General features: G+C 48.3%; 1 protein-coding gene across 2 annotated transcripts; it reads left to right on the top strand.

The window, feature by feature from the left end:
- The first annotated feature begins 262 nt into the window (after positions 1–262).
- On the top strand, positions 263–17,397 carry COMMD6 (COMM domain containing 6). Of its 2 annotated transcripts, none has more exons than XM_055123876.1 (3): positions 263–593; positions 12,350–12,502; positions 16,446–17,397. In XM_055123876.1, exons 1-3 carry the CDS (start codon positions 552–554, stop codon positions 16,494–16,496), a joined length of 246 nt encoding a protein of 81 aa, XP_054979851.1. In that variant the 5' UTR covers positions 263–551; the 3' UTR covers positions 16,497–17,397. The 2 variants fall into 2 exon arrangements, with proteins under 2 accessions (XP_054979851.1, XP_054979852.1); XM_055123877.1 differs by lacking the exon at positions 263–593 and adding an exon at positions 1,811–2,002.
- Positions 17,398–17,815: the final 418 nt, after the last annotated feature.

The raw sequence follows: 17,815 nt of genomic DNA, 5'->3' as shown, positions 1-17,815 counted from the left end.
AGGGCTGGAATTCATTCTCTGCATGCATGCAGGAGCCGAAGATTCCTGTAGAACAGAAAGGCATCCTCCAATCGAGTCAGAACAGTGGCTTGCAGATAGATGCACAAATCACCTAAGGATAATCGCAAACGGCACCTCCCCCTTAGGACCAACTTCCGGCGGCCTCGGGGGCGTGGTCCTCTAGCCGCTTGCAAAGCTGCGCCCGGCAGAGGGCGCTGCGGAGCCCGGACGGGAAGAGTCCACGCGTGCAGCGTCGCGGGGGGGAGGCGGGGAGAAGCGTCCTGCAAGGGACTCGGTCTTTCCCTTCCCAAAGCATCTCGCAAGTCTGCGCCACCCATTTCCCTCCGCACCGATTTTCTAGCTTCGGATGCGCTCCTTCAGACGGGTGTTTCCCGGAGAGGGGCAGGGGAGGGACGCGCACAGGTGACCCCCGCGCTCCCCCGCGGGGCGGGGCCGCGTGCGCCGGCCCGAGGAGGCGGAAGTGAGCGCGGCGCCGGAGCGTTTGCCTCGCTGCCCGGTCCCGGGTTCCAGCCCGTGCCCACGGTTCTCCCATGGAGGGCTTTTGCGAGTCGAAGCTGGACGCCAAGTCGCTGGTCAGTCCTGTTCCGGGCGGGGCCGCGGGGCCGCGGGGCGGGCGCGATCGTGCCCTCGATGACGGGTTTCTTGTCTTCTTTGCTTTCCTTCCAGGTGACCAACCGGGTGAGTGCGTGGCTGCGGCCCTTCTGCAAGCCTGAGGCTCGCCGTGCCCCGCCTCCGGGAGCCCGTCCCCACCCAGCTCGGCCCAGGGCCTCGTGCCCGGTGCCTGCCCAGCCCAGCCTCGGCCTCTCTCCTCCTCCTCCTCCTATCCCCTCACCCCCCCCCCCCCCCCACCACGCCACCCTGGCCTGGGGCAGGGTGGCCGCTGGGCACGGTCCTGGGACCTCCCGAGGCCCCAGTCCGCAGGATGCACACCTGGGTGTGGCGCCCCAGCCCCCTGGTGCTGTGTATTGGAGACCCAGCACCGCACGATTTTACGGGAGGAGATGACTGACGTTTGGAAGGCGCGCGCCTCCAGCCTCTTCTGGGGGTTTTTGGGAAAGGCATCTTTTCGGGATAGGGAGTTTTGTCTCTTTAATCTTGATCCAGGGCATGCATTTTAATTCAGGAACAAGAATTTGACTTGGGAGGCGGGCGTGGGGATGGGGGACAGGGTTTACTCTTACTCCTGGCTTACTCAGGCATCACTTTTGGCAGTTCGGGGGGGGGGGGGCGGGGAATCGAACCCAGGTCAGCTGCGTGCATGGCAAGAGCCCTACCCACTGTACTGTTCGGCCCAAGAAGTTGATTTTAAAGTATATGTCAGGTCCGAGAAAGTGAGTGAGTGAGAGAGAGAGAGAGAGAGAGAGAGAGAGAGAGAGAGAGAGAGAGACAGACAGACAGACAGACAGACAGACAGACAGACAGACAGAGAGGTTGTGTGTGTGTGTGTGTGTGTGTGTGTGTGTGTGTGTGTGTGTGTTTCTGGTCTGCTTCAGTTAATAAGGCAATTTTTTTTGTTTGTTTTTTGCTTTTTGGGTCACACCAGCAATGCACCGTCACTCCTGACTGCACTCAATTTGCAAAGGATTATTGGTCCCTTGACCAATTTTTGTCAACCTCATTTTCCATGGTTCCATGTTCCTTTCTCTTTAGGACAGATAAATAGTCATGTAGCCAGACACTGTTTCCATCTCCAGTTGATTTAGCTTTATTAAACATTCATTCTTTGCTTTGCTAGGTATGTATTTATGGAACAGATAATCTGCAATGCATTTTTTTTTTTTTTTTGAAATTCAGTTCTGTGTATTTTGGAGGGAGGAACGACACGCCTGGCAGTGTTAGGGGCCCATGTGGTGAGCCCATTGCCCTGTGACTCCAGGCAGCAAACCATGTTCTTCCGCCCTGCACGCCATCTCCTTAGAACCACTCTGATGGTTGTTAATTGGACTAGGAGACAAGATGTGTGTGTAATCGCATCACAGAGGTGAGGAAACCGACCCCCTGCTATAAGGCATTTCTGTTGTGCATGCTTTTGAAACTTACCAGTTAAAATGAATATCCATTTGAATTTCTGAGCTCTGACACCTTTCTTTCTTGAAGTATTTTTCATCAGTATGTGAATTAGCAAGACTAGTTGATGCCACACCTCAGTGAGAGGCCATACCACCAGCACACTCTTCTCTGTCTTTAAAAATAGAAGAGTTGTGGGGCTGGAGCAATGGCACAGTGGGTAGGGCGTTTGCCGTGCACGCAGCTGACCCGGGTTTGATTCCCAGCATCCCATATGGTCCCCTGAGCACTGCCAGGTGTGACCCAAAAAGCAAAATAAAATAAAATAGAATTGTTTTGTAGATATAAAACATATATATATGTTATATATATATGTTATATATATATATAAAACACAATTCATGGTGATTCTGTAGCTTTGCAATTCATGGTGATTCAATTAAGAGAGGTAGTATAGGGGTTAGGGCACTTGAAAAAGGCCTACCCAGGGTTTGGTCCCTGGTATCACATCGATTCCCCCCAAGCACTGCCAGGAGTGACCCTGAGCATCACTGGGTGTAATCCACAAACCCAAACTCTCCCCAGACATACGTAGTCAGGAGTTATCCCAAAACCAATTATATATGTGCGCACGCGCACATACACACACACGCATGCACGCACGCACTGTAGGGATGTGGTTCAGTGGTAAGGCACCTTGCATGCATGAAACCTCAGGCTCAGTCCATAGCACTGCAAACATAAAAATATACTAAAAATTCACCTCTCCGGGGCTGGAGAGATAGCACAGCGGGTAGGGCGTTTGCCTTGCACGCGGCCGACCCGGGTTCAAATCCCAGCATCCCATATGGTCCCCTGAGCACGGCCAGGGGTAATTCCTGAGTGCAAAGCCAGGAGTAACCCCTGTGCATCGCCGGGTGTGGCCCAAAAAGCAAAAAAAAAAAAAAAAATTCACCTCTCCTTGCTGCCCTCTGGCCCAAGCCACTATCTGTGGTCTCAGTTCCTTCAGTGGGTGCTCAGCCAGGCTCTTGATTACCCTAAATGTTCTAGCCAGCGACTGAATGAATTGTTCGCAATTTAAATTAAACCAGGTCTCCCCCCCCACTGCTCAAAAGTCTTCTGCGAGATTCCTGTTAGACTAGGAAGCAGTCTTAAGCGTTCACCTTGGTCAGTAGGACCCTCGCAATGGTTCCTGTAATGCTCGACAGGCAGCTTCTGTCCAGAGAGCTCTTTACCGAACATATCCGGACATTTTCTTCCTTTTTTTTAATTTTAATTGAATCACCATGGATCATAAAGTTACAAAGATACTTACGATTGAGTTTCAGGCGTACAGTATTCCAACACTAATCCCTTCTCCTGTGTCCACTACCCTCTACCAGTGTCCCTTTTCCCTCACCCCTTTTATTCCGATCTCTACACATCGCCTCCTCAAAGAAATCTCCCCCACATCACCTCACCCCCCCAAACCTTACCTAAGCAGCCTCCTAGTCAAAATCTGTTTATCGGGAAAGGCCTCCCTTTGTTTTTACTGTTTATTTTTTCTTTTGCTTTTTGGGTCACACCTGGCGATGCACAGGGGTGACTCTGCACTCAGGAATTACCCCTGGCGGTGCTCAGGGGACCTTATGGGATGCTGGGAATCGAACCTGGGTTGGCCACGTGCAAGGCAAACGCCCTACCTGCTGTGCTATCGCTCCAGCCCCTGTTTTGTTGTTTTTGTGAATTTCATTGGCAGTTCTTGTTTGGGGGCTGCACATAGTGATGCTGGGAGGGGTTGTGTATTACTTCTGGTTCTGCATGCTGGAGTCAGCCGTGGCAGTGCTGAGGGTGGGGAAAATGCCGGACATCACATGCAAGGCAAATGCCCTACCCGCTGCACTATTGCTCCAACCCTATTGGCAGTATTAACTGTAGCTGATCACACAACATCTAATTTTGGGAGTTCATCTAACTGCTTGGGGTTTCCTCCTGACTGTGCTTAGGGATCATTCCTGGTGGTGCTTTTGGGACCATATGAGGTGCTGGCATGGAACTGGGATTGGCCACCGCAAGGCAAGCACCTTAACCCCAGTGCCATCTCTCCACCTTTGTAGCTTTGTTGTTGTTGATTCATATTTGCTAAAATTTCTACAAATCAGTCCAGTTGAGATTACATAGGAGAATATATGTATATGTACTCATGTTTGTTCGGTGCTGGGAATTGACTCCTGGCCCGCACATGGGGAATTTTTCGCTCTACCACTTGGCATCCTCATCTTCAAAAGACTCCATTTTTAATAAGTCACGCAAAGTTTATTGACAGTTATTATAGCCAATGATATTGATATGTTTTAGTTATGTATCCCTGTGTAACAAACCACTTCAAATTTCTGAGACTGGAAACAACTTTGCTTACTTATGAGTCTCTTGGTAACTAGGCGTGGGTACGGCTTACTCTCCTCTCAATCTGCCGACCTTTCAGTCATCTTCCCGCCCCATCCGGATGCTCACAGGACACGTGGCTGGTGGTGACTTCCTCTGTGAGCCTGCTTGAGCTGATAATTGCAGTGACTTGGTTTGCTTCATGGAGCCTGAGGTACAAGCTTGAAGTCACCCTTGTGTAAGGAGAAACCAGCCGTTTCCTGTCCTCCCAGGGACACAGAAATTTCAGAATTCCTCTTCTGTGGAACTTTGCTGGGCAGAGTAATCACAGGAATAACTCAGTTTGGTACAGCGGGAAGAAGCCGTACATCTAATAAGATGAGCAGCATTCATAGAGGGGACCTGTGGAATTAGTTTTTGGAAGGTTATCGTTGGATAACCTTCTGTTCCAGAATGTTCTATTCCAGAATATGTGAACATTCTAAATATATTAATTTGATAAATAGTTATTTGTTCAGTGACTACTAAATATTGTTCCGGTAGTTCAGTAGTAATATATTTTTTTTATCTTTTATTTTTTAATTAGTGAGTCACATTGAGGGTACAGCTACAGATTCAAACATTTCGTGCTTGTTTTTCCCTCATGCAGTGTTCGGGAGCCCATCCCTCCACCAGTGTCCATTCTCCACCCCCAATGAACCCAGTATCAGTAGTAATATTTTTTTGTTTGTTTGTATTTTGGGCTGCACCTGGTAGTGCTCAGGGGTTACTCCTGCAGGGTTGGGGACCATGTGTGGTGCCAAGAATTGAACCTGGGTCAGCAGCATGCAAGGTCCTGACTTTACAAAAAACAAAACAACATGCCTTTTAGAGGCCGGAGAGATAGTAAGACCCCAGGTGGAGTAGTAATTTTTAGATCGATAATGTCCCAGCCCTCAGGGAGTTTGCATGTCTTTAGGGGGAGACAAGTAATAAATTGGTAAATAAAATTTCACAAAGTGGAAGAAAATTAAGTCGGGTATAGATGAAAGTGCCATTCAATAGAAGGAAGACTAATAATGACCTAGCACACTTGGGCTGGAGCTAAAATGATTCCTTTAGTAGAAGTCCGCTGATAACTTGTGCTTCTGACCAGTTTCCATAAACATAAAGTACATAACTCGGGGTATGGCCCAGAACTACCCAACAGAACTTTGCAATGATGGCAGTGTTTCGTGTTGGAGCTCTAGTCACACATAACCTGCGGAGCGTTTGATATCTGACTAGGCCTACTTAGGAACTAAGTTTATCAAGCGTACTTCCTCCTGATAGAAAGGATTCTCTTTTTTTTTTTGTTTTTTTGCTTTTTGGGTCACACCTGGCGATGCTCAGGGGTTACTCCTGGCTCTACACTCAGGAATTACCCCTGGCGGTGCTCAGGGGACCATATGGGATGCTGGGATTCGAACCCGGGTCGGCCGCGTGCAAGGCAAACGCCCTACCCGCTGTGCTATCGCTCCAGCCCCGATAGAAAGGATTCTCTTTGACTGGTAATTGTGATGGAGGCAGCTCAGGGTAGGCCTGTCCTAAGGACACTGAGCCTTCTTGCCTCATCTAGGATTTGTTCACTTTCTTTTTTGTTTTGGGGCCACACCTGGCAGTGTTCCGAGGCTACCCCTTGCTCTTTTGCTTAAGGGTTGATTCACGAGGTGCTAGGAGCTAACCCCAGGCCCCCCTCGGCTGTGGGTGTCGCTTTCTGGCCTGTGGTTACTTCCTTGACTTACTAACACTGAGTTTGTTGAGTTCGGAGTTTAATGGGATAGGGATCCGTTTGCAGCTAGGTCAAGTCGCAAAATCCATGGGATATGGAATTTTAGATCTCAATACTAGGTCTGCTCGCTTCGTATCCTTCAATAAGTTTAATCAGGCTTCTGTTCACACTCTTGAGAGAGATTCATGTGTGCAGAACACTTCACATTCTTTCCATTTGAAAACTCCCATTCAGAAACGTGAAGGTGTGATCTGTGACTCTAGTGATGATCAAAATAAATTACTTGTGAATTTATACTGGAAATGGGGACACGGAAGTATGAACATAGTTTTTTTGGGTGCCGGGGTTATGCCTTTTTCTAGTTTTTCCTATTTTAAAAAATAAAAATTAATTTTAAATTGAAATAGTCTTTTAATATTTTTTAATATGTAGTCTTTAAATATTTTAACATCTTTATAGTCGGTTTTATGTAACAAATAACTTTGGCTATCAGACCAACTAATCTCTTGTGTGACTTAAGTTCATTTCTTAGCTAACCTTTTAGCCTCTATTTGCTTTCTATTTTTTAGTCATTCCTTTTATTTCTGGATGTTTTTACCTTTCTGCTTCTAGTTTCTTGTCATGTTTTCCTTGTAAAGTTGTTTACTTCATTCTGCAAGAATTTTGAGGCTACATCACTTTATTCTTAATATTTTCTACAGTGAAACAGCGTTCTGTGTTCTACTTTTAAAAAATTCTCTTTAATATATTCCGTGTGGTTACTTTCTACTTAAGCTTAACCAACTTCATTGGAAGATTTGCTTTTAGTTTGCATTTAAATGTTCCCCTTTAAATTTGGAAAAGTCTTATCTCAGGCACAATCCCAGCTTTCTTTTACCTTGAATACTAACTGCACAATAAATGTTTCTGTTGTAACTCTCCTATTTCCTGACTGCTCATTTCAGTGTTGTGATGGTCAGTGGGTTCTGATACCGTTCTCCTTAATTGCTTTTCTGCTTGAAGTGTTCAAGATAATCCAGTTTTATGTCATACTTTGAGAGTTAAGGACACAGTGTTTTCTGCTCTCATTTTGTATGTAAAAATGGAACTAGCATCAAGGAGTGTACAGATTAAATAAGTGCAAGTACTGTCCAGTTGGAATTTGGGATATGGCCATTGAACTGATTCAAACAGACAAACCTTTAGGGCCAGGAAGATAGTACAGCAGGTAAGATGTTTGCCTTGCACACTGCCAACCCGTGTTTAATCCTGACACCCCACGTGATCCCCTAAGCACTGCTAGGAAGGAATCCCGGAGCACAGAACCAGGAATAAGCCCTGAGCACAGCCTGGTGTGACCTAAAAGCAAAACTAAAACAAAAAGCCCTGTTGGGGCCAGAGAGATAGTTCATTGCCACTTGCCTTGCACACCACCAACCTCAGTTCAAATCCCATCAGCGCAGAACATGTTTGAGCACCACCAGAAGTAAACCATGAGTGCAGCCAGGAGTGGCTAAACGCCCCCCATCCCCTCCAAAAAAAAAAAAGTAATTTAAAAGGAATGGAGTGATAGCACAGCGGGTAGGGCATTTGCCTTGCACGCGGCCGATCCGGGTTCGATTCCTAGCATCCCATATGGTCCCCTGAGCACTGCCAGGAGTAATTCCTGAGTGCAGAGCCAGGAGTAACCCCTGTGCATTGTCAGGTGTGACCCAAAAGGAAAAAAAAAACCTAAAAGGAATATTGGTGTAACTACAATCAAAATGCAAGAAAAGGAGCATGACCAGCATTTAAGAAACATGTCATATGTCTCTTCCCAGGCTTCCTACCCCATGCCCTAGAAGGCATGGTTTTCCTTTTGTGTAACCATGTTCTTGCTTCTCTAGATAGTTTGCCCTCTGTGCATCCCCAGACAAAATTGGTCTCCCATTTCCTAAGTTGAAGTGAATGAAATCATCCCCGTTTTTCAGTTTCTTTCAACATTTTCGGCGCTGAGTGAAGCTGAGTTCATTTTTATTGCTGTACAGCATTTTATTTCTCCATTACTGGTGAATATTTGGGTTGCTTATAGTGCAGGTCTCTTACAGATCTCTAGGAGCATCTTCTTACCTGGCCTATAGAGGCGCACTTTCTTAGGTGTTTCTTAGTGTGTGGACACTTTCTTATACAGCCTTAGTAATTCAATCCCTGGCTTACAGGACATGCATATATTTAATTTTAGTGGGCAAAGCCAGTTTTCCCAAAGATTATTCCAGTTTAGACATTCGACCACTGCAGGTGACACACCCTTCCTTGCCAGGGATGGTCAGGCTTCAAGTCTTGCCCTTTGGGAGCTGTGTGGGCATGTTTCAGTGTCGTTTCTTTCAGTCGGCAATTCCCTGTTTCCTAAGTAGCACATTTAACTGCCATTTGTCATTTTTCTGAATTTATTGTCCTTGATTTTTATGTGATAAAATAAAATTTTTTGTAGGGGGTTGGGGGTCACACCCAGCAGTGCTCGGGGCTTACTCCTGGCTCTACACTCAGGGATTAATCCTGGTGGGCTCAGGAACCATCTTGGTTGCCAGGGATGGAACCTGGGTCAGCCATGCGCAAGGCAAGGGCCCTGTCTGCTGTGCCATGTTGTATGATCAACTCCTGTTGAAAATAGCCATAGGGGCTGGAGAGTTAGGACAGTGAATGAGGCATGTACCTTGCATGCAACTGGTACTGGCCGGGCCCAGCCTCTGGACCCTGACCATGTAGGGAGCCTCTCACAACCCCAGTCAAATGAAAAGTATCTTTGTACTGTTTTCATTTATCAAAGCTGTTAACCTTTTGCCACTCACGTCCTGGCTCTAACATTATAATTTATGGCTCCAAAGCCTGTATGTAGCAGAAGGAAAATTTTTTTTTCTCACCTCAATTCATTTATTTATTGGCTTTTTTTTTGGGGGGGGGGGGACACCTGGTGGTGCTCAGGGCTTACTCCTGGCTCTGCACTCAGGAATTGGTGGTGCTCACGGGACTATATGGGATGCCGGGGATTGAACCTAGGTCAGCCACATGCAAGGCAAACACCCTACCTGCTATGCTATTGCTCCGACCCAGTCCCACCTTCTTTTAGAAGAAATGTGTTTATCATTTGGTTTTAGGGCCATACTGAGTAGTGCGTAGTGCTCAGGATCTACTCCCAGCTCAGTGCATGGAGGCTGCAGTGCTCAGGGGACCATGTGGTTCTGGGGGTTGAACCCAAGGCTCTAGCATGCAAAGCACGTGCTCCATTTCTTTCTTTGAGTGATCCCAAGAAGAAATTCGTCAATGAATTAAGCTTTTTTTCCCATCCAGTCAGCATTCATTTGATGCCATTTGTATGAAAAGGCATCAGCAGCCAAGATTCTTTTGTAAGTGCCTGCTGTATACTCTGCACGTGCCAGTGCTTTGGAAATCCCTTGACTCATGGGTTTCAGAGTCAGTATTCAGAGTGGCATTTATCCTGCCCTGGTTGTTGCTATGGCAACCGTGAGCCATCCTCGACAAGAGCCAGAGAGAAGATTCCTGAGGTGGCCGGAAGTTGATGAGTATGTCATCGCTGGAGTCACACAGCCTCTGCTTCTGCCCGGAATGTGTGACCTTGCTCAGGCACTCTGTGTCAACTTCTGAAATGCATTTTTGTCATCTGCTCAATGGGAAATGAGTAGCCTACACTGTCACCAGTTTGGGGAGGCGGTTCGTGCCTGGAGCCCTGGGGGGGGTGGGGGCGGGGGCATCATCTGTAGGCCTCTCACTGACACTGACCACATCCCAAACCACCCTCTGGCCCTGTGTCTGCTGGTTTCAGGCTGGAGGAAAGGAGAGAAGTTGGCATGGTTGCCTGTGAGGAGGAAGGAAAAGGGCACCTTTAATTTTCAGAGTTTGAGTTAAGGGCCGCTTTGAAGAAGTCAGCGCAGAGCGGTTGGATTTGCGGCTTCTCAAACCCTCTTCACTCCCTAACTACCTCACCCCACCACACCCTGACTCCAGAGCTGATTCCAGCTCCTAGACAGAACATAGAGGGGAAACTGCACATTATAGGGGCAAAGCAAGGCTGGCGATGTCACCTGGCCCATGAACTCTGTGTGTGTGTGTGTGTGTGTGTGCGTGCACGCGCGCCTGTGTTGTGCACCCGTGTACAAGCTTTCATGTTTGGGCTACAATCTCACAATGATCAAACATCCATCCCTCCACCAGTGCACATTCCCCACCACCAGTATCCTGGGTATATCCCCCATTCCCACCCTCCCCCTGCCTCCATGGCAGACCATATTTCCTATACTCTCTCTCCACTTTTGGGCATTATGGCTTACAACAGACACTGAGAGGTCATCATGTTTGGTCCATTATCTACTTTCAGCACGCATCTCCCATCCCGACTGATTCCCTCCAGCCATCATTTTCTTAGTGATCCCTTCTCTATTCCGTCTGCCTTCTCCCCTCCACTCATGAAGCAGGCTTCCAGCTATGGGGCAATCCCCCTGGCCCTTGTATCTACTGTCCTTGGGTGTCAGCCTCATGTGATGTTATTCTATTAGAGTACTTGCCTTGTAAGGGTGAGGGAGGCCCTGGGGTCGTATCCCAGCACCACAAAAATAAAAGTAGTGAAGCACTTGGCCTGGAGGGTCAAGCTGAGGAAGTAGTTTTTCATGGTGGGAGATGGCGTCTCTGAAGCAGAGACCTAGGAGTTTTGTCTCTCGGGACATTTGGGGCCTGGCCTTAATGTCGGTGATGGATCCTGGTGTCTGCCTGGAATCACAGCTTCCCACTGCCCCCCACCCCTCCTTCTCCCCCCCCCCTTTGCAAATTCTCCTCAGCACCCGCTTTCCTTGTCCATCCCTGTGTCCTGATCAGCTGTGGCGATGACAGAGAACACATCATTTTTGCATGTGTGGGTTCTGGAATGAGGAAAAGACACAGATGAGACTCACAGAAAGGTGATGTCAGGGGTGGCTCCCCAAAAGCGTTTGGGATCTCATCAGTGGCAGGGGCAACGTGGAGGGAAGCACCAGTGTGGCCACACCTGCCTTCTACTTGGACCTCACACCCGGTGGCTATTTTTTGTTTGTATGTGTTTTTGATTACGCAGTGCACAAGGGCCCTAGGGGCCTATTAGTGCCCGAGTGGCCACGGGCTGTCGGGGATTGAACCCTGGGCCTTGGCCTTGCCACATGTGCACTCCAGGCTGCCTCGGCCCGCGTGGCCAACTTGAATGTCAGCCAGAGAGAGGGAATGAGAGTTGAGTGGGCTAGGGAGGACTGCATGCAATATACGGCATACAGCAAGTTTATTGAAATCCAAGCGGGTTTATAGTCTTATTTTAGCAATGATCAGCAGGTTACAGAAGTGGCATAAACATTATTAATCAAGCGGTGCAAGCAACTTTATTTTTGCCAATATTACTTGTTTTTCGCTTCCTTCTCACTATTTCGGGTCCTTCTCTCAGTCTTGAGAAACATGGGAAAGCAGATGTGGCCTTGAGCATGGCCAAGGCGGATGCGAGTCAATCCTCCCTTCAGCCTCCTCTCGAGTCCAGCTGCCAGAGCATGGTGGCCCTTTGACCCCTTTCCAGGCTGGCCGCCAGAGCATGGCGGCCCTTCGGCCACCTGTCAAGGTCGGCTGTCAGGAGATGACTCGCCCTCACGCCAAGTTTCTCCATACTTGTTCCTGTTTACAGGAACTAAGGTAGGGAGTGCCTAGGCCTACCCTGCACCCAGTCCCTGTTTACAGGGACAAAGGCGGGGGGTGCCTAGGCCCGTCCCCAACACCAGGCCTTGAACCCTCCTATGTTTTTTGCTTTTTGGGTCACACCCGGTGATGCACAGGGGTTACTCTTGGCTCTGCACTCAGGAATTACTCCTGGCGGTGCACGGGGGGCCATATGGGATGCTGGGAATCGAACCCGGGTTGGCCGAGTGCAAGGCCAACGCCCTACCCGCTGTGCTGTCGCTCCAGCCCCCTTCCTGCTTTGTTTTGCTGCTGTTCTTTTTCTGTTTGTAGTCCGGGCAGCTGCTGTTTCCTACGCTGTTTTCTATATACCCCTTGTCCTGCTCTGTTGTCCCTTGGTCTCCAGGCAGTATGAAACGATTTCCTTTCACTAGGGCCGTCACTGAAACTAAGAGTTGTCTGTGTGAGCACAGTGAAGTGAAACGAATGTCTGCATCCGGGCCGTGCTCTGACGCCCGTGTGCTTCTGCCCCCACCCCTTGCCTTGCAGCTTGTGGATCTTCAGTGGAAACTGGCCATGGCCGTCAGCTCGGACAGTTGCGGGTCACTTAAGTACCCTTACGTGGCAGTGATGCTGACATTGGCGGATCCCTTTGGCAGAGTCAAGAACAAGTCCTTCGAAATGACAGTTCCGCAGTTCCAGGTTGGTGATCTGAGTTCTGCGCTTGCCTGCAGACGCGAGAGACGTCCCGTGGTCAGATTCTTTCAGGTGCATTCGTTTCGGAGCCCTTCCCACTTGCTGGATTTTGCAGCAGACCCGAGTATGTTTCCTTTGAGAATCTGGTGTGCCCCTTTCACCCTAACTTGCTGAATTTGTGGACTCCCACGGTGCCATCACTGTCCTGCTGCTCTCTGACTCTCCTGGGGCATGTTTGGGGTTTCTTTTCCGCCAGATTTTTACTTCGTATTTAACTGTTTTGTTCTTTTTAAGTTAATGTCCAAGAGTGATAAGTTAAAGGAGTCTTTGGACAATGATGACAAGGAATTTTTAATTAATCATGTTTATAAATTGAAAATCAGAGCACCAGTACTGGGTGACTAGTTTGATGAATTTTACAAAGCTCTGAGTACCTCAGTAACTTTTTTTAGAGTCATTTTATTCATATCATTCTATAATTTTTCTGTAAACAAATAGAAGGAAAAAGGAATGGTGGAGAATTTTTTTTTAATTTAAATTTAAATGGGCTAGAGAGGTAGTTCAGTGAGTGGGTCAGCACTTTCCCTGCAAGTGGCTGACCTGGGTTCTATCCCTGGCACCGCTCATGGTCCACCAACCCCTTCCAGGAGTGATTCCTGAGTGTCACTGATTATAGCCCCCCAAACATCCCTCCCAAAACAAAAACCAAAAAAATTTAGTTTAAAATTGTATGCATAGGGGTTTTGGTTTTGGGTTTGGTTTTTGAGCCTTACGCAGTGATGCTCAGCGTTCACTCCTGGTGCCGCACTCAGGAATCACTCCTCGCAAGCTCAGGGGACCATCTGGGATGCCAAGGATGGAATCCGGGTCAGTCACATGCAAGGCGAGTGCCCTGCCTGCTCTGCTATCCCTCCAGCCTCGTGTGTGTAATTTTCATTTTCATTTCACCAGTACATGTACAAGGAAATGTTTCGACACTGACTAAATTTAACTGGCCTTGGCGTGTAGTTTTTGCTTTGATCCCTTTGGTGAGTATCTAAGAATCCCACATCAGCTGGTGTTCTGAGATAACACAGAATGCACAGGGCAACCAAGGCAAATAGAAGTAAAATGCAAAGAGAATTTTTTAATGTAATTTACTGATGATATGTTGAATTGAGGCGTGCCCGTGCGCATGTGCACATGTATGCGTGTGTGTGTGTGTGTGTGTGTGTATGCGTGCCCGAGTGTGTGTGTGTGTGTGTGTGTGTGTGTGTGTGTGTGTTTGGACCGCACCCATAGCGCTCAGGCTGTCCCTAGGTCTGTGCTCAGGAATGACCTAAACAGTGCTCACGACTGTAGGTGGTACTGAGAGGTCAGACTGGGTCAACCGCATGCAGGCGGGGCTTAGCCCCTGTCCCGTGTCTCCTGCCCCCTCTGGTTCCTTCTGAAGAAAAACCCCGTGAGAGTGCAGGGGTGAAGGTGCACGCTTGGCACGCAGCTGACCCCATCCGGTCCCCAGCATCACACGGTCCCCTGAGCATCACAGGTGCAGGCCTGGAGGCCCGCCCGGCCCTGCCAGGGTGTCCGGAGCACTGCAGGGCGTGGACTGCATTTGCAGCCGTGGGCCCTTGTCCTGTTCCAGCTGGTTCACTGAGAGTTGCAGGAGTGTCCCCTGACGGCATCGAGGAGCATCCCTCCCTCTCCCCTGGAGCCCCAAGAGAAGAAAGAGAAGCCTCCCCGTGTGGAGAAATAGCCCAAAGGGCACGGGCCCACCCTAGAGGCCTGCTTCAGTCTCCACCCTCAGCCTCAGGGGGTGTTCCCCGGACACTCCCGCCCAGGTGCACCTCACCCAGCCTTGGCCCGAACACCAGCAGCCCACGCGGCCTGGTCAGAGTCACTGGTAGTGACCGCTGCACTCCGAGCACTCTGCTGGGGAGGACCACCACCTGCCCTAAAAGAAAAAAAAATAAAAGAAAGACCAGATCTTATGTAGCATTTCAGAAGACTTATGATACCTTTCTTTTTTTTGGGGGGGGGGGACACCCCCAGCGATGTGTCACCCCCAGCGATGTTCAGGGTTTACTCCTGGCTCTGCACTCAGGAATTTATTCCTGGTGGTGCTTGGGGGACCATAAGGGACGCCAGGGATCAAACCCAGGTCGGCGGCGTGCAAGGCAACTGTACTATGGCGTGGCCCCTTGTGACATCTTCCTTTCTGAGCTACACTCTTTTTTCACCCTCAGCTTTATTTGCACGTACTTGACAGATAAAATTCTATATTAAAACTACGCAAGGTGCTCTTTGAGTATTCGTGTGTATTATGAGGTGATTGGCTCAGCTGCCCAGTAACCTGTAACTTTGTCCTGAGGGAAGGGCGCTCAGGGGTCCTGCGGCCACCCCTGGCAGGCTTGACCGGAGGGGCAGTACTGGGCCTTGAGGCTGACGTGCTGCTTGGGCTGGTTCAAGCCAGTGGCCACCAGAGCCATCCTGCGAGTGTCCCTGGCCACCGGGGCTGCGCGTGGTCACGCTGGGAAGACCACGCAGTGCCAGGGATCACACAGTGTTTGTGGCCGATCCCTTTTTCTGGCTTCCCAGCCCTGTTGGCAGTCTTCAGGACCCAGCATGCGGCCTGAGAAATGCTGTTCGATAAATCTTTCTGGGGTATTCACGAAAAAAAATTTTTTGGTGTTTTTTTTTTTTTAAGTTTAATGATGAGCTGAGTGATGCTGCAATAGTATTTTTCAGTTACAGGACCAAATCGTTCCTGTTCTGTTTGTTTTTGTTCTGTTTAAATGTGAAGAGAAAGAGAAAACATCTTGCAGTGATGAGCACGGCAGAGATTGGTGGCTACCAGCCTTCGCAGTGAGGGTTGTATAGTAGGGCTTTGCCCAGACGGCTCCGCCTGGGGCTCTGCTCTTAGGGTGTGGCCCAAGGAAGAGCCCTGGTCTCTTTCCGGGACCCACCCTTCTCTGGTGCTGCCTCAGTGTCTGCATTTGGATGGTGTCTTTGGCTTCCTTCAGAGCTGGTGACAAATTCAAAACTACCCCCCAGTTTTTTTTTTAATTTAAAACTGTGGGGTCAAACCACTCAACACCCCTATTGCAAACCACAACACCCAATTGGAGAGAGAGAACAAAAGGGAATACCGTGCCACAGAGGCAGGGTGGGGGGTGGGAGGGATGCTGGGTTTATTGGTGGTGGAGAATGGGCACTGGTGAAGGGATGGGTTCTTGAACATTGTATGAGGGAAACACGAGCACGAAAATGTATAAATCTGTAACTCTGTAACTGTACCCTCACGGTGATTCACTAATTAAAAAATGAATTAATTAAAAAAAATAATCTGGAAAAAAAAACAAACTGGAGCCAGAGAGATAGTTCCAGTCCTTAGGGCACCTGCTTTGCACATAGCTCACCTGTTCCCGTATGGTCCCCGGGGAACCACCAAGAGTGGTTCCTGAGTGTGGGCAGGAGTAATCCCTGAGCATCACCAGGTATAACTCCAAAACCAATCAAAAAGAAAAAAAGGAAGTACAAAAAAATAGAAAAAATATAAGGAGAATGAAAAAGAAGGAAGGAGGAAGGGAGTGGGAGGGATAGAGAGGGAGGGAGAGAGTGGGAGAGAGAAAGGGAAAGGGGAATAGGGAGGGAGAGAGGGAGAGGGGAAGGGACACGGAAGGGGAGAGAGGCAGAAAGGAAGGGATAAGGAGGGGCAAGAGGGAGGGAGGGAGAGAAGAGGGAGGGAGGGAGGGAGGGAGGGAGGGAGGGAGGGAGGGAGCAGCTTGTGACGGGGCCCACAAGTGTGTGCTGCTACTGTTTATTTCTCATGAAAACTTTCTAAGTAATAGTTGAAAATGCTACATTGAAATGCAAACTTTATAGTCTCTGATGGGCAAATAGAATTTAAAAATGCCTTAAATATCGTTAAAAGCAAAATTAATATGATTTTCCCCTTTTTCCTCCCTAGAATTTCTACAGACAATTCAAGCAAATGGCTGCAGTTATTGAAACTGTGTGAGACTGGTGGCTGGCTGGTACGTTGCCACGATCGTTCTAAACTCATGGACTTCACCTCCTGCGGCTGCCTAAGGATCCACTAATGTATATTGAATGAAAACCACACTTTTGTTTCTCCCTTTTTATTTAATAAAAAAATGTGACCAACAGGAATCATTGGTGATGAATGCACACCTTTGCAAATGTGCAAAAAAACCACTAAATTAAACAGTTAGGGGTGGTCATAACTGATGGTTTTTGGGAATTCATGTAGTGCCAGGGATTGAACCCAGGCCTCTTGTTTGCCAAGCATAAGCTCTGCCCTTTGAGGTATCAGTGTTTCACTGTCATCCCATTGTTCATTGATTTAGTCAAGCGGGCGCCAGTAACGTCTCCATTCATCCCAGCCCTGAGATTTTAGCAGCCTCTCCTATTAACCCTTTGAGGTATCTAGTTTTAAATTGAATAGATTAAATGATAAATTTGGATGTGAATTCTGATCACAAAGGTGAATCAGACAGGGGCTGGAGCAATAGCACAGCGGTTAGGGCGTTTGCCTTGCACATGGCCGACCCGGTTCGATTCCCAGCATCCCATATGGTCCCCTGAGCACCGCCAGGAGTAATTCCTGAGTGCAGAGCCAGGAATAACCCCTGTGCATCGCCGGGTGTGACTCAAAAAGCAAAAAATTAAAATAAAAAAAAGTGAATCAGACAGTTGAATGATAATGAAAGAACACAAGTTTGTCTTAAGCCAATAGTTTTAAGACTTCCTGGTCATGGTCTACATTTTAAGCAAGCAAAATCTTAAACATAGCCCTTTATATAAAGTGTGACAAGTGAAGTAGGTAGGATTTGATCAGGATCATGTTCCTTTACAATTTCATAACATTTACTTTTTTAATAAAGCAGTCATAAGAGAGATTGCTGTCTCTGGAATCGAGTTAGTTTTGACCTTTGCACTTTTATATTAAGCAAACATTAATTTATCTCTTATTAATATTCGGAAGGACTTCAGATACATGCATAAAGATAGAATCATAAGTTTGGTGGTTGGGGACTTAGCCCAGAGCACATGCGAGACCCCCAGCTCTATCACCAGTAGTTACATGCTCTTCCACTCATTATCAGGTCTGAGCACTGCTAGGGTGAACCCCTCTCCATAACAAAAAACAAAATTTTGGGGGGGGATCATACTTGACAGTCCTAGGGTCTATGTCTGCTCTGTGATTGGGAGAAGGGTGGCAGTTTAAGGATCAAGCCTGGACCCTGCATTTGCCTTACATGCTGCTGACCTGGGTTTGATCCCTGCCATCCCCTATGGTCCCTTGAGCACCACCGG

The sequence above is a fragment of the Sorex araneus genome, chromosome 1 (assembly GCF_027595985.1).
Source record: "Sorex araneus isolate mSorAra2 chromosome 1, mSorAra2.pri, whole genome shotgun sequence".
In the NCBI taxonomy this organism is placed as follows: Eukaryota; Metazoa; Chordata; class Mammalia; order Eulipotyphla; family Soricidae; genus Sorex; species Sorex araneus.
The sequence above is the reverse complement of the archived record's forward strand: the minus strand, read 5'-3'. Positions and strand labels throughout refer to the sequence as shown.